We start from the raw sequence: 24,184 nt of genomic DNA on the forward strand, positions 1-24,184 counted from the left end.
TCCATCTGCACCAATCTCCATTGCTGTTGATGCCTTGGATTCTCACGTTGGCGCCGTACTACAACAGAGGATTCAGGATACCTGGGCTCCTTTATCATTTTTTTCCAGGAAATTATCAGAAGCAGAGAAGAAGTACTCCACCTTCGACAGAGAACTCCTGGCTGCTTATCTGTCTATCAGACACTTCCGCTTCATGTTAGAAGGTAGAGAATTCTCGTTATACACTGATCACAAACCTTTAACATCTGCCTTGTTCAGGAGTTCTCCGCCCTGGTCGAGTAGACAGCAGAGGCATCTATCCTACATCACAGAATTTACGAGTTCCATTGTGCATGTGCCTGGCCCGGAGAATGTGGTGGATGATGCTCTCTCGCGCCCTAGTCCAGCTCCAGCTCCTGTATCTCCGTCTCCCTCTCGTTCCAAGTCAGCTCCGCCTCCTACCATAATTTCTCCGGTTTCTCCACCCCTACTCCCAAGCTCCAAGTCATCTCACATTGCTCCGGATCCTCCTTCCTTCCGAGATTCCGCTCCTGAGGTGTATGAGGTGTCGGCGGTGTCGGAGGTGTTGGCGGTGTCGGCGGTGTCAGATCCTCAACCTTCATCTGTGCCAAGCAGTCAAGCAGTCAATCAAGATTTTTCAATTCCAGGTTTTAATTTTTTCGAACTGTTATCTCTACAGAAATCTTGCTCTTCAGTGGAAACTATGAAGAAATTATCTTCACCCTCAATAGTGAACATTACCCTGGATTCCGGGGATATTTTAATTTGTGATAATTCTACAGGAAATCTTAGACCATTGGTTCCAACTGTTCTCCGCAAACCTGTGTTCCTTGCTCTTCACAATATTTCTCATCCTGGAGTAAGAGGTTCACGGAGGTTAGTCTCCGCGCGTTTCGTCTGGCCTGGTTTAGCTCAAGATGTTGGGTTGTGGGCCAGGTCTTGTCTCCAGTGTCAACGGAGTAAAGTTCAGAAACATGTGAAATCTTCTGTTCCATCGATTCCTGTTCCCTGAAGACGGTTTTCTCACGTTCATATAGACATAGTTGGTCCTCTACCGTCCAGTCTGGGTTACTCTTACTTGCTAACCATGATTGACAGAACTACACGCTGGCCTTTGTCTTCAATTTCCATGGAAACTTGCGTGAGGGCGTTTATCTCTTCCTGGATTTCGAGATTTGGAGTTCCAGCTACATTGACTTCAGACAGAGGTGCTCAGTTTACATCCTCTGTGTGGGCCGGAGTCTGTCGAGTCCTCAGAATTTCTACCTCTCAAACAACAAGTTTCCATCCACAGTCAAATGGCATGATTGAGCGGTTTCACAGATCCCTGAAATCTTCTCTCCGAGCCAGAGCTGCTGACTCCGACTGGGTTCTTCACCTACCTCTGGTTTTGCTGGGACTCCGTTCAGTTCCTAAGGAAGACACAGGTTTCTCCGTCTCAGAGGCAGTATACGGTTCTCCTCTGACAGTTCCTGGTGAATTTTTAGAAGCTCCAGAGATTCCAAATGCACAGTTCATCAGTAAGGTGGAGAAAGTTATAGCCGGTTTTTCAGTTTCTCCGCCCCACCACGTTCAGTATTCGCCTCCAGTTGAAGTTCCAGCAGCTCTCAGGACCACCAAGTTTGTATTTGTTAGAGAGGACGCGAGCAAACCTTCACTCAGTCCTCTTTATCGTGGTCCCTACTTGGTTCTTGAACGGCGGAGTAAGTTCTTCCGCCTCCAGATTGGTGACAAGATAGACTCAGTTTCCGTGGACTGTCTTAAACCAGTATTCTCAGATTCTCCAGTGCTACCTGCAGCTCCTCCGCCTCATGGACGTCCTCCTCTTTGTCAACCAAAGGACCCTCCTGTTCGTTCTTCCGCCGCGAATTCAACCCGAGCGTAGCTAAACATTTATATATTCTGAAAAAAAAAACATCAAAATACATATATAATTTTAATCATCTACATTGAAAAAGGACAGATAATTTTATGTTTTCTCCTGAAGTTATTGATTTTATGATTGATCATTCTATCCAACATTTATAATCTTATTTCATTTTCCATTTTATATAAGTTATATCAAAAAACAGCTATCAAAGATGATTATCAGTTAGAAGTTTGCCACGCTCAGTTTCAGAATGTTCTCTAGATTTTGCCACAAATCCAATTATTCTAATCCCTAAATCTTTGCACCATTAAAATTCTTTTTTGAAAACCGGAAACAGATCTAAAAAAAGGGGAAACCGATCAACAAACTGAGAATTTAAAACTTTTTTGAAAACCGGAAATGGACCCAAAAAATGAGGAAACGGCCCCGAAAAAAGAGGAAACCGATCAACAAACTGAGAATTTAAAACTTTTATGAAAACCGGAAACTGACCAAAAAAAATGAGGAAACAGACCCAATAAAAGACAAAACCGATCAAAAAACTGAGATTTGAAAACTTTTTTTGAAAACCGGAAATGGACCCATAAAAAGAGGAAACGGACCCAAAAAAGAGGAAACCTATCAACAAACTGAGAATTTTAAACTTTTTCTGAAAACTGGAAACGGACCCAAAAAATGAGGAAACGGATCGAAAATATTAGGAAATCCCTAAAAAAATATTGGGAAATCCCTCAACAATATAAGACCCTGATAAACCGGAATCCGACCTTAAATTTGAGGAAACAGATCAAAAAAAACGGGAAATTCCTCTAAAAATTGGATTTGAGGGATTTCTGATAATTTTTGAAAAAACAGTAAATGCCTCAAAAAAATTCATTTTGGGGAGGTTTCCGTTTTTTTTTGGCCCGATTCCGTGTTGAGGCGTTTCTGTGTTGATGCGTTTCCATAGCACCGTTTTATTTGGTCATGTCCATTCAATGCAATTTTTAATTCTTTACTTTTAAAAGTGAGAAAACAAATTGAATTTTTAATGTTTTAGATGAGACATTCCAAGGGGGTGCCAAGACTGTAGGAGTTTATAGTAAAGAAGAAATACAAAAATATAGTAAGTAATAATTTTGTTAGTTGTGTAAGACAGTAATTATGTTTTAATTTTTAATCATTCGAGACCTACAAGACATGTGTACGGTAAATAATTGCTAAGTAAGAGCACAAATTTGATCTTTAAAATGTTGCCGGACTGTCCATTTGGAAGCTAGCTAGTCATTTGATTGCCCTTACTTTGTAATTATACACGATACAAATGTCTCAAATGATTTTGCAAAAAATGTCTCTACAATACTGCACTCTCAGCTCCACTACCTTGTCCAGTCAGACGCTCCATTTAAAATTCAGAGAATATTGTCCATTTCTGATTTTAGAAAAGTAACCAACGTCTAAGGTAGAGGAGGATATAAACTGACTGAGTGCTGAAGTCAAAAGTTTAAGATACAAAAGTTCTGCCCTCTTTTATATGATCAAAAGTTTCATTAAACAACCTTCTCAGCTGTTTTGGCAATTTGCTTTGGCAATTTAGGGCGTATTTAAATAAATCTTTAAAAAAAAAAGTTCAAAGACGTTCGTCATCCATTTAAAAAAAAACAATGTTTGATTAGTTGACAGTTTGTTGGCTGGGGCACCACAAGATAATTATGCTTCTGGGAGTGAAATTATAAATCAGGTGATTCTTTGCCAGAATTCTTTTTACTTTGGCAGTTGACTAAATAACGACAAGAGAGTCTCAGGGTAACTAAGTTTATATCTAATCTAATATACATGGAAAAAATAATGCTTGGAGAAATATATCGTGGCTTTCCAAAACTCCCCCTAGTCTTCTTGCTGCCTTTGAGGATTCTTAGGTAGAAGACGACTTTCTTAACCGCCACAGTAGTCCCACCAGAAGGAACGGCAGAGACGGGGTGGAGCAAATTCTTCTATCTCTTGAGGACCTGTAAGGATTTTGTCGTGCCGGTACAGGTGGTGGAAGAACTTGAGGAACAAGCAGTGTTGCCAAAAGCCTGAATCTTTAGGCCTAAAATGAGAAAACAGCCTGAATGAAATTGCTTTGGGCCTAATTTAGGGCCGAATGAAAATTGTTGATCTTAATTGGTAAAGAAAACAGACAGGCATTGTTTGGATAAAATAAGAATGAAATTACTTCACGAGTTTTAGAATTTTTCACTTGACCTCATATATCAAGGTTAATATAGTAAACTAAAGTTTAAAACATGGAGATGTCTGAACCTATTCCCTTAGGTAGAAACTGTAACAAATCATGGATTCTATACAAATGCATATTATAATTTATTAGCTTTCAGGTCGCTTTGTGCCAATCTATATCAATTGAGAACATTTTCTCTTTGTTTTATATATATATTATATATATACAATAAAACAATAAAAAAAAGTTGCAGATTTTTTAAAAAAAATGTTGTGCATTTTAAAAATTTTAATGGAAATTGAATGTGGATGCAGAGGCTAATTTTCTATTCAGATATTTATGCTGGAAGATATTTGAATCAAAGGTCGTAATAAATTAGGTATTTTGGTAAAATATTTAAAATTAGGCCCAAAAATTTGTTTTCAGGCCCAAAAAATGTTTTTGGGGGCTTCGCCTCCCATTTTTTGTTGTTGTTGGGGGGCTTTGCCCCGAATTCGAAAATATGGACCTAAAGATTGGATTTTGGGCCTAATTGTATCCTCTCTCGGGCCTAGACCCCGCTTTTGGAGTTGGCAACACTGGGAACAAGTTGGAACCTGACTCTTAAGTATTCTAGTGGCAGAAGATCCGAAGAACTTGCCACTGGATGACTGCCGGGTCTTCCTCAAAAGTGGAGGAAGAGCTGGAGTAACAGGAGCATCACTGAACACCGGGCTTCAGGCAATCTACAGCAACTTAATCCTGCTTAAAAACAATTTGGAGGCGGAATTATTTGCTCTGCCTACCTATTACCAGGTAAGGTCCACGAAAATGTGGAGCCAGAGTTGCTATAACTGCATCCTTGGGATCAAACACAAACTTGGCTGTCAAGAGGGCTGCAAGGAGCTAAGATGGAGAAACAGGACGAACATGATGAGGCCAAGGAATGGCAAAACAATCAATGGCTCTGTCAACTTTTCTTAGGAAGGCATCAGGAGGCAGCTCAGGGACATCCACTAGTTCTCCAGGCAAGGTTAAAGGAGAACCGTATACAGCCTTGGAGACTAAGAGTTGCTCTTAAACCCAAAGAGAACTAGGGGAAGATGAAAAAACCAGTCTGAACCTGCTAACCTGGCCCGGAGAGAAGATTTTAAACTCATATGGAACCTCTTGACCAGTCTGTTACTTTTTGGATGGAAGGAGGTCATAGTAGAGGCTGAAATCCCCAAAACAGAACATACTCCATTCCAGATTGAATATGTGAACTGGGAACCTCTGTCTGATGTGAGAACAGTAGGAACCCAGAACCTTGATATCCAGGTTGAGATGAAAGCACAAACACAGTACTCAGTGGAGATGGAGGACAAAGGAACAACCTTGGGCCATCTTGTGGTTCTGTCTATCATGGTGAGAAGATAAGAATGACCTTGACAGGAGGGCAGAAGACCAACAATATCAACATGGACATGAGCAAATCTCCGTGTTGGAACTGGAATAGAGGGAAATGTAGAATGAACGTGAGTAGAAATCTTGGATTTTTGACATGGAATACAGGATTTTGCCCAAACACCAACATCTCTGGACATTCCTGGCCAAACAAGCCTTGATGAGATCAATCTCCTGAACCAGCTCTGGAAAGATGTGAGGAGATGTTTTGCTCTGATGAAGGCAGAGTCCATGAGTAGAGTCCAGGGAATGGTCTTTCCAGGACCCTTGAGAGCATCTGTGAGAGGAGCAATGACTTGGGCTGCAACACAGAGAAACTTTCTATAGAAATTGACCTTACTATACCAAAGGCTGGGTTTGTCTGTTGGCTGTGGAAAGGCTGAGATGGTGGCAGAGTGCTTTACCAAGGGAGAACAACCTGAGGCGGTGAAACAGTGGCCAAGGAACTTGATTTCTTTAACAGCAAACTTGCACTTGGGCAGGCCAATAGCAAGACCATACTCACGACAGAGGAGAAACACATCCCGGAGAGGCTGGATGTGAGTTTAACTTTGGCATTTTGATATTTCATATCCTTCTTTCAAGGATTTGAGTTACACATACTCATGATATTATAGATATTATTCAGTTGGTACAGACCAATTTTAATACAGAAATATCAAAACACACTTGATACACTATGTTATTTATTTGTTGATATTAATCATCAGATATAGACTAATCACAATATCCTTTTAAGCCAATTTATTTTTAGATATATAGATTAAATTTGGGAAAAAAAAAGCTTTTCATACCTACTGGGACGTGAGAGGCTAGATCTTTGTTGAAAACCAGGATGTTGTCTACATACACAAAACAGTAAGGAAGATCCCCTTAGATCTGGTTCATGAGACGTTGAAACATGTTTCCAGCATTGCGGAGGCCGAATGACATCACCAGAAATTCAAACCCTATTTACCAAATTTCGAAAATTATTAAAAAATTACACGTATTTTTGGGTCAAAAGTAGTAAAATTTACGCAAATGAAATACATAAATTTTACATAAAAACGATCCCATTTTAGCGCAAAATTTTCTAATAAAATCTTGTAAAATTTACCAATTATTTTTAGTATATTTTGTGTAAAATTTACTTAAATATTTTAAATTTTTTTTTTAATTTTCCGAAAAAATTGCTTAAGTATTTAGTAAATTTTTCTGTTAAATTTTCTTCAATTTTGAGAGAACTTATCACACCTAATATTACCCGTTTTAGGGCGAAAAAGTTACTTTATTGCCCTACAACAAGGCGAAAAAGTAACTTAATCACCCTCTGAACATGCCATGTGTCTCATCATCATGGCTGAGTAAGGTTTTAAATTTCAGACAGGAAACTTGTCAATCATACTACAGAAATGATCCTGTGAAGTATAATCTTAATTGTAAACAACTTGCTCTGAGCATTTAAAGATTCAACCCCCCTCTCGATTCTGTGAGTATATTCACAAGGATGCAATTGAAAAAAATATTTAACAGATAATTAAGTTTATTAAAGCTTTATGTAAATTAGAAAATATGATGAAGAAAAATTTGTAAAAACGTAAGAACATTAATTCATACATAGATTTTAAACTTGCACTACTAGAGCCATCTAGTGGCATCTAATGTAGTTTCATAAATAAAAGTATTTTCACACCTCACTACGTTCAGTGTGAAAATACTTTCATTTTAATCTCAAACAAACTAGAAATAGTAAAAATCCCAGCAAAAACTTTTTTGCACTTACCCAACAAACAAAAACTGGTGAAGAACACAAGATTATTTGGTGTATTTCACACGAGTTACCTGTCAATATCCCGTGATAATTCACATGTTGTCGAGGTGAATATCAACGATTTGATCACAGGTCTAGGACCAAGTTTTTACACTGCAAAAACTTGAGATTATTTCACAACATGAACACAGGATTTTCACATGAGAAAATTATCCATCTACTTAAATTACATTTTTTAAAAATCCTGGAAAAGGGGGGGGATATATAATTGATTTCTGATATATAAATATATTATAAAATATACTGTGTAAAAGTATATAATTATTACAAAATGTTTAGAAACTAACATTTTAGTTTATATTTTTAACATTAAACATCTTGAACATATAAACATTAAACTTTTCTTATCACAAAGTGATATTTTATGTCTAAATAATGTTCAAGTATGTTCATATTTATAAGAATGCTCCTTCCTTTATATATGTAAAAGATCGATATTCCTAAAAGGGGTTGTTGAGAGAGGGAGGGGTGGCTGCTATTAGGGTTTTGGAGTGCTCTCAGGGTTTTGGAGTTGCTCCCAGGGTTTTGGAGTAAAAATCGGAAATTTATCAGAAAAGTCAATTAAAAAGGGTACTTTTAAACTGAAAATTAAAAAAAGGGCTCTGCTACCCCTTTTCAGTTTCATTGTCTACATTTTTGTGAAAAGTTTTTTTAGTTACAACCCCATTGAATTGGAGAAAACGTCAATATAGTTTGGATTTGCTTAAATTTAGTCATTTTTTAGGCTTTTTCACTGAAATTTATAGGTCAAAATAGAGTATTTTTTCTTGTTTTTAATGAAAAAAATGTGATTTATATCTAAACTGACCTATGTGTATCAAAAATTTATTTATTATGGTATAATTTCCTAGCTTTTAAAGAAAATAATCATTTTTTTTTGTCTACGAATAACTTAAATTTATTGGGGGACAAAAATTAAGCATTTTTACGCAACATTAATAACATAAAATTTGTTCTAAAACAAATTTAGAGTCTTATTTATAAAGCGCCATTTACCAAAACTGATGAAAAGTATTAAATTTTTAAGAAAAACTATGTTTTTTCCAGCAATGTTTGATTAACTCAAGGATAATCGTAACCACATGCAAAAGCTAAAATTTAATTACAATCGAAAGGAAATAACATTAACTTTGATATGTAATGTGCGCCATACCCATTTTTTTGAATTTTTAATGCATTTATTAGCCTGTAAACTTTTTTATATTGTCGTATTTGTATGAGAAATTTCAAAATTTCTAACTATGTGCGGCATTTTTTTCAAAACTGCGCTATTACAAATCTGGGAAACTTTTAATTAAAACCAAACTTTGGAATACACAACGATTTCAGTGAAAAGACACGGCAACATTGGCTTCTAAGCTCATTGTCTTCAGCAAAAAGTCCAGAAATCGTTCTCTAGGACGGACCCGGACATATTATAAAACTTTGATAATTTTCAGATAAATATGATGGTCACAATTGTTGGCCTTAATTATTATGAAAAGCCAAATGGCCCGAAGGTATTTACAATATATATTGAATAATCATTGATTTTGATCAAAACAATATTTTTGTAATTATTGGGTTTCATTTATATCCTAGAATTCGCATTTTGTTGATGATTTTACCTTTTTATTCAAAAAAAATGATTGGTGAACAGTTGGTTAGTTTAATGAGATTTAGAGTATTAATAATATAGCATCACTATCACTTAATTTTTTCTGGCCCTAAAGCTGGAATTGGACCTAAAATTTGTTTAAAACAATGCTAACCAAAATCACAGCAAATTCCTAGTTAAAGATTTTTGGCCCCTTCTGGGCCAAGCGCTGCGGCTAGGGGGCTGAGCGCTGTGGTCACAGGTTAGGTTAGAATAAAACACTTTCTGGGCCGAGTGCTGCAGCTAGGGGGCTGAGCACTGCGGCCACATGTCTTACATTTAAGATTCCATGTACAAAATTGATAGGAGACCAATAATTGTATAATAGAGCGGACCTAAAGTCACCCCTCTTATTTAACAATTTATATAAATCTGCTAAGGTGGAACCCAATGAAATCCTTGAATTGAGGAGGGACATTGACTGGGAACTAGAAAACCCTGGGTTCTCAGGGAAGTCATTCAAGGTAAGTTTCTCCGACGCCACAACCCCCAAGGTTCCCCATAAAAAAATTCCCAGATGTTCGGCACACTTTTTAGAAAGCATTTTGGTAAAATGTACACAAGAACGAAATTTAAGCATTTTAGAAATAATTGTCTTATATGAGCCAGCCATTTTACTGTTTTTCATGCCATTTTTTATCATTCTTGGCTAAATCAGTTTAACTCTGTTAATTTTTTTTGTCAAAGTATTGTATGCAGTCAAATTTTAAATGATAAAAAGTTAGGGAACATTTATATTTTTTTCAAATGCTAGAATTAAATAGCGCCTTAAGAGGCTAGTTTATGAAATTATATTAAACATATATGATAAGAAATGTTTAAGCCCTGAACTCCGATGGTTGCATAGCTGGTAAAATCTTTGCAGATGAGGAGGAGGAAGTGGCGGAGCTGATTAGAACTAAAGTCGGGTAAAGATTTTAAGTGTCTTGGTAGATGGTCTCAAGCACAGATATTTTTGATAATTAACCCCCTTTATGTAGATATGGTGAGGGGGGGGGGTTATTATAACTATTAATTACTACTTAACCGGAAGATTAAGGTAAGTAAATTGAGGGGAAAACCACTTAGCCGAGGGCCTCCAAGACCTTTTTGGGGTTCTAAACCTCACAAGCGTAGCGAGGTCGAGAAGGTTGAGGAGGCACGAGGCTAAGTGGTTTTCCCCTCTATTTAATTATCCTCAAGAAAACTCCCAGTTAAGTAGTACGTTTAATCTCCTGTTCCTGTTCAATGAAATAACCAACCTTAAATTCCCTCCTTTTTTAATTCCAGGGAGGATAATTACTTATCCTCCCTATTTACAGGGAGGATAATTACTTATCCTCCCTCTTTACAGGGAGGATAATTACTTATCCTCCCTATTTACAGGGAGGATAATTACTTATCCTGCCTCTTTACAGGGAGGATAATTACTTATCCTCCCTCTGTGATCCATACAGATTTATCAAATAAATAGTTCTCTTATTTTTTTTTCAATGTAACCGTATTTTTAAGTGACCCTTCATGCAAAGCCACTTTTGTAGAGAAACCATGATTAGAAATAATGAGTTTTCAATTGATATTTAATATATACAAAGCTCTTAAAAATACCGTTACGAATTGGGCTTTGCCAATTTTGCGTTGAGTGAACTTATGGTTTTGTGTTCCCATTCAGTGATAAAAATTCCAAAATAATTATCTTTTCTCTGCTCAGCTCAAAGAATTTTTGGTATCCGGATCCGGATCCTTGGATCCTGGATCCGCACTGGAAAAAAATAGATCCGGATCCAGGTCATTTCTATAAGATTTACTGAATCTATTTAACAAAAAATAATTTTCATGGAAATCGTTTTTGAACAAATGGTCGTTTTTGAAAACATTAACTTCAAAACTAGTAGGTCGTTTTCAAAAACTATCATTTTTTCCATAAATGAAAAGATCGTTTTTGAAAACAATTGAAAACGATCTGAAAAACGATCGTTTTCAAAACCGATCAACAATCCTACCCATGGACTAAAAATTCAAAATTTTTGTTTTTCTAAAATAGATTATTTTTAATCTAAATCTTTTTGTTCCGAAATCTATTTATTTTTTTCAAATTCTTTTTTTCATAAATATACATGACAACGCCAGGCACTTAGCTATTTGATTATATAATACTAGGAAATGCAAAACAGGAGTGGACATGGATTCTATACTAGGACTGGAGATTTTGTTTGATTTCAATTGTGATAAATTGTTCAGGGAATGGAGGTAAAATTGGAACCTCTGATGAGGTTGACTCTGTCTTGCGAGCCCACCGACTTCTTCAAGGAAGACATGGTAAAACATTTTAATTAAAAAGTTTGAAAAGAATATTAATATTTGTATCAATGAAATGGGTAACAAATACAATATCAACATATATTTACTTATATTTTAAAAATATTTTCCACTCTATGCAAACATTCATAACTTTAGGGATAAAAAAAAAACATTTTCAAGAAAAGGGTTATGGTGGTTGGGTTATTTTTAACAAAAATAGACACCCCTGCATTTTATTCTATTTGCAGTGGACATTCATAATTTCTGCGAGAATAATAAGTTAATTGGGTTCTTGAAACTTATTTATATTTGTATTTTTTATTTTAATATTCATATTCATATCCATATTCATATTCATATTCATATTCATATAAATTGTAAATCCTCAGCTTTTTGGCAGAAAAATTCGCAATCAATTAAACTGCAGCTCCTGCAGCCCTAGGATTGCATTCTAGCATTGCGACCCTGGTTTCAGGGTTACAATGTAAATATCAGTTATTCAATTGTGTCATAATTCTGTTCAAAAGGATTGTCTAATTCGCTTGATTAGTTTTTAGTTCTTATTATTTCTTGTTTGTAAAGCCATAAACAATAAATATGCATGTCATGAAGTCATGTAATTGTAAATAAAAAGTTTTCCCCCAAAAAATTATATCTAATTCATTCTTAATCAGACAAAGGTGTTAAGGATGCATCTAGCTCTTTAAACGAGGGTTACTTGAAATTATGCATACAGTCCCTTTAAAAACTTAATATTTTAGAGTTTTATTGCTGAATAGGTCAAAATTCTAATGTTACATTTTTACACAACAATCAAAAATCATGACAGTCTTTTATGACACCTTTATTAGGGTTTCCAGTGAACAAAATTTGTTCGCCATACTTTTGCAACAGATTGAAGCGAAATTTCGCGAAAAAAAACCCAAAATTTTTGTTTTTTTTTCGCGAGCTAATGATATGCAAAAACAAAGCGAAATGGTCACAAAAAATATTATTTCAGTGAAATTTTCTCGAAACAATTTGTCCTTTTCACTGGAAACCCTAATCTTAATATGGTATAGACTTGATTCATTTAATTTTAGTCAATTTGGAATTTCATGAAGGAGGGAGTAATTGTTCAAATAGAAATTCCCAAAGAAGCTAAAAGAACCATGTGAGAAAGGAAAGGTAATATTTTCAATTAAAATGTATAAGTAAACCTTCCATCTCTTCTAAATATTTCCCCCTCTCCCTATGTACATTTTATTAACTAAATAATGCATAAAAGTACATAGACATATTTCTGTTAAGAAAACACAGATGATTTTTCAGTTTTTTGAAATTTTGGAAAGCGCTGGAAGTTGTTACATCAGTTTTTTCACATTCCCATTAATATTAAGTCCACTTTTTAATTTAAGGGAAAACTCATTAAGTGTATTTTGTCCTGGGAGGAGCTTGGGAAAGAGAATGCAAAATTCAAGGAAGAGGTCAAAGAAAAGAAAGAAGACTATGAAGAACATGGGTTCAACTGCTTAAGAAACAGGATGACAAAATTAAGGAAGAGATTGAAGAAGAGGATGAAGAGGAGAATGAAGAGGGTAAAGAAAGAATTCAACAGCTCGAGGACAAAATTGCAGCTAAGAAATTGAAATTCTGACGAACCAATTCTTTGTCTCCATGTGGAATATTTTTTTTGAAAGATTAACTAATAATAAATTTTTGGTTTTTGTTATTTGTGTAGTTTATTTCGAATAAAAATGTGTACAAATGAAGTAAAAGATGGGCGCGAAGCCTCTAAAAGCCTAGAAAGAATTTCTAGTATATATATGTACAGTACATATAAACTAGTACTCCATGTTTGTATGTCTTTAGACCCATGGGAACGTTCTTTGCTTGGTTTAAAAGTTCTAAATTAAATGAGTTGACTTTAATAGAGGCAGGCAGGCAGCCTATGAAAGTCAAACTCATGAATTTTCTTTAAATTTTGTACACAGGTTCCAAAGCTAGTTTTACAATTTTTCTGATAAATTTGATACCATTTACTCCAGGATTATAAACCATGAATCAAACCTCTGAAGAATTTATTGTACCTTTTGATTGCAATTTTTTGTTTATAGTTCCAATAGGATTTTATTTTTCCGAGGAAAAAACAGAGGACTGGTTACCAGATTCGTAACGTTGCACCAGTCAGGGAAGATATATTACATTTGGCAATTGTTCTTATTTTAACGATGAAAATAATACTTGCTTAGATTTTTAATTTACAAACAAATTTAAATATCGCGTTTCTGTAAGCACTATCATCGAAAGAAGACAAGTGTCCAACATAAAAATTATCTCAAGCTCTGGACGGCTTGTACTGATGCATATATATTTCCCGCAGTAAAACCTGATGCATGGCTTGATAAAACACAGATTTCTCCATCAATGTATTTCTGTTACTTATTAGATACTGAGTGTCCAGTGCGCATGCTTCAAACTATATGATCGCCACAGACTACTGTGACTAAAATTTGCGATTTTTTTCTCCACAAATACCTGAACAAAGACCATAAAAAAGGGGTAGCAGAGCCCTTTTTTTAATTTTTGGTTTAAAAGTACCCTTTTTAATCGACTTTTCTGATAAATTTCCGATTTTTACTCCAAAACCCTGGGAGCAACTCCAAAACCCTGAGAGCAGCCCAAAACCCTGAGAGCAGCCACTCCTCCCTTGTTGAGAAATACAATGCAAAATTCAATGTGAAACTTTTAATGTTAAAATCTTAAAAATTTATCGCAGTTAAAATATTTCATTTTACTACAATAAACTTTTAGTTCCTAAAGATGAGCAGAGACACCAAGTGTTGTGATTTTGCAACTCTATTAAAAATGAAACATATGAAGCTCTTCCTGTGATATCTCAAATATTTTACTTGTTATATTTGCAAGAATTAAAATCTAGATATTCTGGCATTCCATGACTCATGATTAACAAGTAGGGAATATGAAAGATCTTGCACTTATATCTTCGCTACAAGCACAACATATGAAAAAACGACAAGAATTGAACTGTAGAAATATCTCAATTAACTTACAAGTGATAATTATGAGAATTATAATCTAGAAATTTCTGGCATTGCATTTCTCGGGTTTAACATCATAGGAATATGCAAGATCTTGCACTGGTTTATTTTCCTACGTGTACAACATGTGAAATAACGAAATTTTCAAAGAATATTTTTGCATTATTTACCAATGCTGCACACAGGAGGAATCTTCAAGATTGTGAAAAGTAGATCTACCACAATTATAACACAAGGAGGGGCTGTGAATTAAACACGTAAATTATCAACCACTTCTCCATCATGCTAATCTCGTTGAAAACCTCTGTTTGTTTGTTGGGTAATAATGCCCATTAAAATGACATAAATAGATATTAAAAACTTTCAGAAAATTTTTCGAAAAATTTTACAAAAAATTTGTCAAAGTTTTATGTAAAAATGTTAGTAAATTTTACAAGAAATTTTAGGAGAAATTTCCAAACAATTTTTCCCAAATTTTATGCAATTAGATATTTGTATATTTTACGTATTTATCCAGAAATTTACCAAAAGTGCAAACATTTTTCGGATTTGAGTACAAGTATTTTACGAAAAATAGGGGTATTTACGCACCATTGGTAAAATATACGAAATTTGGTTAATAAGGAACATCCCAAAGGGGGTGATGATGGCGGTCTTCTCGATGTCCTCCTGCTTGACTGGCCCCTGTTACTACCCCTTCTGTAGATCCAATTTAGAAAAAATCGTTGAACCACTGACTTGTGAAGTGAAATAGGCGTTGATGGGAATCTGATAACGGTCAGGAACGGTGGTGGTGTTAAGTCTGCAGTAATCGCTGCAGGGTCTCCCTCCATCCTTCTTCTTGACCATTTGTAGTGAAGAGGCCCAAGGAGAAGTGGAATGGCGGATAGTACCGTCTTTTTCCATGGCGGAAAACTCTGCTTTGGCTGCAGCAAGTTAGGCAGGGTCTAAATGGAGGTCTGACACGCATTGAGGAGTGGAGAGAAAAGCTGCTTGCATAGGCGAGGCAGAAGGTGGCAGAGACAAGGGCAAATTAGATGAACTATTGGAAAATACCTTCTTGCTCCTCACATTCACACTAAGGTCATTATGATTGAGAAAGTCTGCTCCAAGGATAGAAACAAACACTGCAGCCCACTGAAACATTCCATGTTCCGATCCATGGAGGAATAATCCTGGAGCCTAAGCAGGTTACTGTTGACCCATCTACCATGAGCAAATGTACACCAGAGGCAGCAGAGGAGGTTGGAGCTGGAAAGACTGATACTGAAGCACCAGTATCGGTCAGGAAACAGCCGTTAGACAGTTTATCATAGGGGTAGATAAGAGAAGAACTTGTTACACTGGCAGGCAGGGAAAAACCATCCACCTGCCAGCGCCAGCTGCAGCGCTCTAGTTTCCCGACCAGAGCACGGGGCTTGACAGCTGAGGGCCTTTGTACAGAACTTGGCGTGACACCATCATGAAGAGGGTGAAGATGAATGGCAGGAAGGAGCTCGCAGGAGTCTGAGAACGGTGGTTTACAGGGTTAGGAGCCCTCTGTGAACACTGAGCACGGCGATTCTGCCTTGAAGTAGGTGCAACCATGGCATGAACTGAATCCACAGCATTAACTGAGGAGCTGGGGGTTAAACTGCTCTGGTAGATCTCATCAGCACATTGAGAAAGAGCGTGGCAATGTCAACAGTCTTATCATGTGACCTGACATCAGCTGGGAGTACCAAAAGAACAGACACTTTGATGTTATACAGGAAGAAGCGCTTGCATCCTGAATAATAAAACCGAGGGCAACATTTCTCCAAATAATGGCAGTGACATAATGGATTCACAACGAGCATAGTTGGTTAAGGAATGTGCAGGAGACAATATCTGAGGATGCTATAAGGATCAGCTGCAGGTGGGTTCCTGATGATGTCGACAACATTATTGATCTCCCTCTGGGTTAGGGAGGCAACAATGTGATGGAACTTGGTGCTGCTGCTGGTGATATTCTTCAGATGAAACTGTGCCTCTGCGTTAATGAACCAGAATTTGCAGCTGTCCAGCCAAAATACGGGCAGCTTCAAGGCCACAGCGTAGAGATGACTGGAAGAGGACAATTCTGACTGGTTTGCGACGTCCACGGCCAAGGTTGGATCTCCATGCATCAAGACGCAGAAATAAAAAAACTGTAGAACTAGTTTTTGCTTACTGTGAAAGCGTGTGAAGAAAACAGGGAAGCAGGTTAACCTTTCAGACAAAAAAAAATTAGTCTTAATCTAATATACATGGTAAAAATGATACTTGGAGATATATATTGTGGCTCTCAAAAACTATCCCTAGTCTTCTCGCTGCCGCAGAGGTAGAAGAAGACTTTCATAACTGCCACAATTATTATTTAGTTTTCGTTTGTTTTAGGTTTGTTTTTGGTTTGTTTTATTGTTTTTGGTTCAGTTTTCGTTTGTTTTTGGGTTTTTATATTGCTTTTGGTTTTTTTTTTTTTTTTTTTGATACTTTTTTGTTTGTTTTTGGGGGTTTTTATTGTTTTTGGTTCGGTTTTGTTTTTTAAAAATTTTTCTTATTTTTGGTTTGTTTTTGATCCATGTAAAAAGCAAGAGTGCTGGGGCATAAAAAATAGGGGGGGCCAGCATGTTTTCTTGAAATAGAATCGCTTTTTTAATAATTGTGTTTGACAAAAAAGTACTTTATCTCTTCATTTGAAATATTTGCTGTACACTTTGATTTGTAATCTTTACATCTTTGTGACCCAATGTTGCAAACCTTGATATTTCAAACAATGATTTCTGCAGATTAAATAGTGAGTTTGAAAAATCATAAGTTTACGCCATGAGGTTGCAAAGGTACACAAATTATATTGAAATTTGTGACCAGAACTCATTTCCTTTTAAATATCAGGGTTTAGAACAGATTGATGTAGAGAATAAATCTATTCTTATAATTGGTACACAGAAGCCATGGATCGAAGCAATCGTCCTCTCCAAGTAAGAAATTGGATTTTTTCATTTTTTTCATGACATATTTTGGTCATTTTTTTTTGTTGAGGTTATAAGGTTTTTGGTTTTGTATTGAAAATTATTGGGTCTGTCCTAGAGAACCATTTTTGGACCCCCCTCCCCCCCCCTCCTATCAATTTTGTACATGACCTTATTTTTCAGCAAATTTATTATTATTTATTTTTTGTTATTTAGGAATAGGTTAGGTTAAGACACTTTCTGGGCCGAGCGCTGCGGCTTGGATGGGCTATGGGGCCGAGCGCTGGGGTCCAAAAATCGTTCTCTAGGAATATACCATCTTATTTTTTAAAGTAAAATTGTATTCAAATCTTTACATTTTCAAGTCTATTTGAGCTGAAGTAAATTTGTATTATATATAAGTCTAAATTTATCAAAGTGTTTTTTCTTATTAAACCTCTTTGTATCAAAGTCTATTTGTATTAAACCTATGTGTAGGTGTCACAGTCTTTTTGTGTCAAAGTCTATTTGTATAATGTCTAGTTGTATCAAAGTCTATTTGTATTGAAGTCTATTTGTATTGAAGTCTATTTGTATTAAAGTCTATTTGTTTCAAAGTCTATTTATGTAACCCTCTATTTGTATTAAAATTTATTTGGATTGAAGTAAATATTCATATTATGACTCAATTTTAGATTAAGTCTTTTTTCAGGGATCCAGCACTTGTAATGACTCTAGAGTATGGGATGTTTAAAAGTGAATTTCCAAAACTAGAATTTGTAACTCCAGCAGTTTTTAGGTGTTTTTTTCAGAACATTTTTAACATATTGTTGAATAAAAGCTGGTTTTTTTAATATTTTAATAAACCTTTTAGATTTCAATTACTAAATATTAGTTCTGAGCTGAACAATCTTGTATTGGATCCCAATCCCAATTGCTAAATCTCTGTATCCATTGTGGACACTTTTGACTTTGTTCTTTATCCTGTCTTTTGGATATCCAACCAATGATAATTCTCTTATTGATCTAGGACAAAATAAAAAATTTCTCGGCTTCTGATTGGCTTTCCGGTTTCTTTAAACTGCCAATCTTAAGATAAAAAGGGAGATCAAGCAAGGGGTAGACATGGATAAGTATAATTCCTTTCTGTCATGATTTTTTTTTTAGGGAAAGATATAAAAAGCAGGAACTTCCTCTTTTTGACGTAATAATTTCCTACTCTTCATTGGAACACTCAGGACTAGGTCAGGAATAAACTATTATTTTTTATTTCAAAATCATCATCTATCATTTAAGTTAACGCCACTTACAAGAAACATTTTGTCACCTGATTGTTTTTTGTTTCTATTGGAAAGCTGCTTTTTGTTTATTGCTCTGAAATTTGTCAAAAAATGATAAAAACTAAAAAAAATAAATCGCACATTGACCAGAATTCTAGCTACAAAAGTATTTAGTTAAAAAACAAAGGCTTAGTCTAAGGCAAATAAAATATCATTTAGCCGAACTATAAAAGTCCTCTTAAAATTCTTTGGTTTCAGTTGTATATGTGTATTTAAAAATCTGGCAGAAGAAATTGAGTTTTTGCATCAAACTCAAATTTTCTTATCTTTAAATATCTTTGCAACCTTTATTGTACATCTTTGATATTTCAAACTTAGATTAATTGATCTAACAGATCTTATAGTTTGAAATATCAAAAGTTTACCACATCGGGTTGCAAATATATAGGTAAACAAATCTGAATTTGTTTTATAGACTCAATTCCTTTGCAGGGAAAATGGCTTATTTAAAAAAAATTCATTTAAGGACGATATGGAGATGCAATAAACCCCTGGGGGGATATATTAACCATAGCTAGAGTCAGCTGTGTATCCAGTCCAGATGCTAAGGTACAGTTAAGGGACTTGACACATAATTTTAAGGGACCCTTTATTAACAGAGTGGCATTTCCCATTCACAACGATACCCATCCGTATTTTTGAGAAGGAAATTTTTGAGTGCAGGGACACTCATCAAATGCACAGTGTGCTCAGTATTTATAGTTGATGTTCAGACAAATACTAAACAGGTATATCAGTGAATCAAACATGCCACTCTGTAAAATTATGCCTTTGGTGCCTTAGAAAGAAGACACTTTTTTCTTCTTTAACTTCATAGGCTCTTCAAGACTGTTCTTCTAAAAAATTGTTTTTTTTTATCAGGACAGTTTGATTTTAAAGTTGTTATATTCAGTTATTGATTGGTGTTCCGGTTGCAGGAGTAGACAGGATAGAGTTTAATGCCGCCAGGTGAGTTTTGAAACTAAAATTTGTGTATACCATGTTCAGCTTTAGACATTGAACACTATATTCACATAGATTCAGACTGCTATGAGAAGTTGTAATAATTTTTCAAAACGATTGTTTTAAAAACGACCATTTTAAAAACCAACTTTTTAAAAAAAAAATCATGTTCAAAAATGATTGTTTCGTTTTCGATTTTTCGTCGTCTATGAGAGAGCTTGGATCACTGTGTATTTATTGCAGAACTTTAAAATTAATGTTTAACCCCTTAATCTTCATCTCTGGCACCAAAGGTTTAATTGCTTGAGTTGTGTTTAATTTAAGGATGATTACAGATTTTTAAATCATCATCTTTTCAACCAACCTGCTTTTTAACCTTTGTGCAAAACAAAATTCAAGATGTCTGCAAGTGACGTTTTAAAAATTAGAGCTGTACAATAAAATGATTACAAGAGAAAAGGATAATCAATGCCATTCAGAATCTAATGGTTAAACACTTTCTAATAATCAAGAAATAATGGGACTCCCTTAAATAAGACTTATTTCAATATTTTCCTCAAGTTTATGAACAGATTTTTTCCATTTTTTCATAGAGTTTATGGACCAATCTTATTTCCAAATTTTCCTAAAGTTTATGAACCGATCTTATCCATTTTTTATAGAGTTTATGAACCAATCTTATTTCCAAACTTTCCTAAAGTTTACGAACCGATCTTATCCATTTTTTATTGAGTTTATGAGCCAATCTAATTTCAATATTTTCCTAAGGTTTATGAACTGATCTTATCCATTTTTTATTGAGATTATGAACCAATCTTATTTCCATATTTTCCTAGAGTTTAAGAACCGATCTTGTTTCAATATTTTCCTAGAGTTTATGGACCCATCTTATTTCCATATTTTCCAAGAGTTTATGGACCCATCTTGTATGCATATTTTCCTAGAGTTTATGGACCCATCTTATTTCCGTATTTTTCTAGAGTTTATGGACCCATCTTATATTCATATTTGCCAAGAGTTTTTGGACCCATCTTATATCCATATTTTCCAAGAGTTTATGGACCCATCTTATATCCATATTTCTTTCTTGATATCCAACTAACAAAAACTCATGGGGAACACAAGATTATCTGGTGTATTTCACACGAGTGACCAAATAATATCCCGTGATAATTCATGTGTTGACAAGGTGAATGTCGGTGATAAAAATCATAAAATGAGGTTGATACTAATACTAATGGTGTAGAGAAATGAAGTTCAGCTCAAGTTTCCAACTCATGATCCAATTGTTTCTTGTACACTATCATAAATGAAGGTTCGTCGTCAACTGCCGGTAGATCAGGTACACTTTTGACCTGAAAATCCCTAGTCCAAATTAGAATTCCAGGTGAATGAACAGTGAACCCCAGCGTCCCTGGGCCCCTTTACTTTAGCATCAGGTTAAATATAGATTTCTCAACAGAATCTGTACAAATATAGAATCAAGATAAATATTCTAAGTTCTCAAAATCATCATTTTGCTTAGCTGCTACATCACCCCTGTGATTTTGTGAACTTCAGTCTCAGAGTTATTGCTTACGGCTGCAGCAGCCTGAGCAATGACTAATCTCTGAGTTCATTAAACCTGTCAGCTTTTATTTCCGGAGAAATATGTTTAATCTAAGCTCCGAGTATATTGATCATTCCTGTTGAATGTCCTAACTGAGGACAAACCCCCTTTGTCCTACAGCCATGATATATGGTGTTCGATAATCCTCACTTATTGTACTGAATGATTCTGATATTCACTTTCATGCAAAAAAAACAAGTGCTCCCACTTCTTATAGTGTCTTTGATAAACTATGTACATTGTGGGGGAGTATGGAGGTTCCATTCCCCCTGCTTCTTCATCTTCTCCCTGAATTCATTGTTCAGCCTTGCCAAGATCCTCCTCTCTAGGCTGATCCGGCTGGGCTTTGCAGCCGAGAATTAGTGGTCCTTGGCTTTCGACTCTTTGCAAGCCTTGCACATTCTGATTCCAATGCTAGCCGCCCATCTAGCCCACAACACAGCCATGATGCCTCCTCCATAGATTATAGATAAACTGAAAACCCGACAGATTGGAGTTACAATATCTGTTGAGAAATAACCATAAGGACCCAGCTGCAACATTTCCACAGTCTCCTTTTCCAAAATCTTCATACTTTAAGGGCTAGCACTTGGAGGTCATCCCTCACCCTGGCCTGCGTTCCTGGCAGTGCAATTATGCCCACAAATAACAGCTGGGTAGGGCTTATTCCTGTACTCCTCCCGCGTTGGTACTGTCCAGTCTGGGCTCCTCTTCCCTACACTAGTTTCTAAATTCACTTTCAAAACTGCAGTTTTGAGGTTTCGTGATTTTTTGTTCTGCTCGATGTAAATTTTTTCGAAAATTTTAATGAAATTATCCTAAATCCCTGGCGCTAGCTCTAATTCCCAGAAATTTTTCACTGATTATTATGGTGAAAAAAAAACTAAAAAAATTGAATGGAAATTGTTATCGCTTAGTGTTGTAGTGAAGCTGATCAGACAATTTAAAAGTTTTTAAAAAGTACGAATACCTATTGCTTTTCGTTTTTTAAAAATCATAATAGGGGATTCTTTTTATAGTGATTTTTGGCCCCCCACCCTGTAAAAAATGTACATGAAAATAATTTGTCAAGAATTAGAACTGAAACAAATCCGTTCCATAAATTCAAGTGTTTGTTTATGTTTAAAGAATCTTGCACTTTGATGAGTAGCATAACCAGAGTTCGCTGCAGGTACGAGTTCTCTCTAGGCATCACACCGGCCAAAGCTAAAATAGATTTATTGATTGGAACACTAACCAGCCTGAATGGATTGATTAGAGGTAGATACAATATTTTTTTAATTAAATGAGACGTAGTTGAACTAGAACTGGTTCAGGTTTAACCCTCTATGTCCGAACTTAATATTTTCAAAGTATTTTTTTCAAATTTTCAATTTTATTTAGAAATGTTCCCTGAGGAACAGAAATATTTTTACTTTTTTCTTTCTATTCATAGTTTTAGAGATAGGGACAGCAGTCGATATTGACCGCTTCCTCAACACGGGATTTTAAAATGGCCATAATTGACTGCTCTGGATCAAAGCAAAGTTTATAATTTTCTATTAAAAGTAAATACATCTATAGTTAACATTGAAAACAGCTTGTTTGTAGGTTTTAGTATAAATATCATGACATTAACCCCACCCATCCCGTCCCTTTCCCTTCTTTTCCTTCAAATAAATGAATAAAAAATTTTCTTTTTTCTAGATATCTGAGCAGAACCCTGATATCCAGCAGAACACTTATTCCCGAGCTGAACCAAGATATCCTAGGTATGGCTATAACCAATAATTTCCATCACTTCCTTGCCTTCTATTTTTAATCTAAAATCACCTTTTTTTCACAACAACCTGTCAATAATTAAAATTCGGGATCAAATAGTTTGAAACCTCTTAATTATGCCAATTATATAGCTACGTTTTTTTCTAAGGAAGTTAATGTCTTAAATGAAACTCATTTATCTTTTTTGGATTAAATTTTGTGACGGATGTATGTGAAGTCTATTGTAATATATATATATATATATATGATTTCTTATTGATCAACAAATTTATAATAAATGATGCATTCAGATTTTCAAAGAATTATTTCTGAACTAGACTAAAAATGCAGCGAAAATTGGGTTTAGACCAAATTTGAGGATGTTTTGTATTGCATATTGTTTTAGGTAGCTTTCAAATGGCATTGTAATATATTTCATTTTTCACTGATAATTAAAAATTGATTGTTAAAGCTGGCTAATAAAAGGAATCTAAATGTTTATTAAAAGCTAAAGTTATCAATTCTTCCTTATTTTATATTCTACGAGATATCCTTTCTTCCTTGTTATTTTTATTATTTTAACTTAAAAAGCTTAACTTTTTTTAGTCGAGGAACTGATTATGAAGCACGAGTTACTTTCAAGAAGCAAATCAGTTCAAAAGAAAGAACCTAAATTAAAGGTGAAGTAGATTAAATGTATCGAGTTCCCCAACCAAAATTTTCTTACTTTTCAATCTCTTTAAATCCCTTCCATCATTCTCTTTAAATACAACCTCTTCTTCTCTTCAAATCTGTCCCATCCTTCTTTTTAAATCCGTCCCATCCTTCTCTTCAAATATATCCTATCTTTCTCTTTAAATTCGTCCCATCCTAATTTTTAAATCTGTCCCATCCCTCTCTTAAAATATATCCCATCTTTTTTCTTTAAATTTGTCCCATACTACTTTTTAAATCTGTCCCATCCCTCTCCTCAAATATATCCCATCTTTCTTTTTAAATTCGTCCCATCCTACTATTTAAATCTCTTTCATCCCTTTCCTCAAATAAATCCCATCTTTCTCTTTAAATTCGTCCCATCCTACTATATTCAGTATAAAGTATCCTGTATCCAGTATCTTGTATCCAGTACCTTGTATCCAGTATCTTGTATCTTGTATCCTGTATCCTGTATCCTGTATCCTGTATCCTGTATCCTGTAATCATGTACCCAGTATCAAGTATCCTGTATCCAGTATCCAAGTATCATGCACCTAGTATCATGTACCCAGTATTTAGTTTATATATATGTATGAAGCCAATATTTTACAGATGAATTCTTGCTGAAGAAGTTTAAACCC

At 35.2% G+C, this 24,184-nt stretch overlaps 1 protein-coding gene, 1 long non-coding RNA gene and 1 pseudogene across 2 annotated transcripts; 2 read left to right on the top strand and 1 right to left on the bottom strand.

Moving 5' to 3' along the window:
* The first annotated feature begins 2,907 nt into the window (after window positions 1-2,907).
* LOC111700115 (uncharacterized) lies at window positions 2,908-23,550 on the top strand. Its single transcript, XM_023470936.1, has 9 exons — window positions 2,908-2,975; window positions 3,526-3,590; window positions 17,161-17,246; window positions 17,929-18,015; window positions 18,384-18,460; window positions 19,023-19,105; window positions 19,449-19,504; window positions 22,794-22,858; window positions 23,454-23,550. Exons 4-9 carry the CDS (start codon window positions 17,945-17,947, stop codon window positions 23,534-23,536), a joined length of 435 nt encoding a protein of 144 aa, XP_023326704.1. The 5' UTR covers window positions 2,908-2,975; window positions 3,526-3,590; window positions 17,161-17,246; window positions 17,929-17,944; the 3' UTR covers window positions 23,537-23,550.
* LOC111700128 (uncharacterized) lies at window positions 6,816-6,912 on the bottom strand (annotated as a pseudogene).
* LOC111700116 (uncharacterized) lies at window positions 9,267-13,978 on the top strand. The gene is made up of 5 exons (XR_002764918.1): window positions 9,267-9,408; window positions 9,768-9,852; window positions 11,165-11,242; window positions 12,307-12,391; window positions 12,622-13,978. It is a non-coding gene; the product is annotated as an uncharacterized LOC111700116 (long non-coding RNA).
* Window positions 23,551-24,184: the final 634 nt, after the last annotated feature.

The sequence above is a fragment of the Eurytemora carolleeae genome, unplaced genomic scaffold, assembly GCF_000591075.1.
Source record: "Eurytemora carolleeae unplaced genomic scaffold, Eaff_2.0 scaffold282, whole genome shotgun sequence".
NCBI lineage: Eukaryota > Metazoa > Arthropoda > Copepoda > Calanoida > Temoridae > Eurytemora > Eurytemora carolleeae.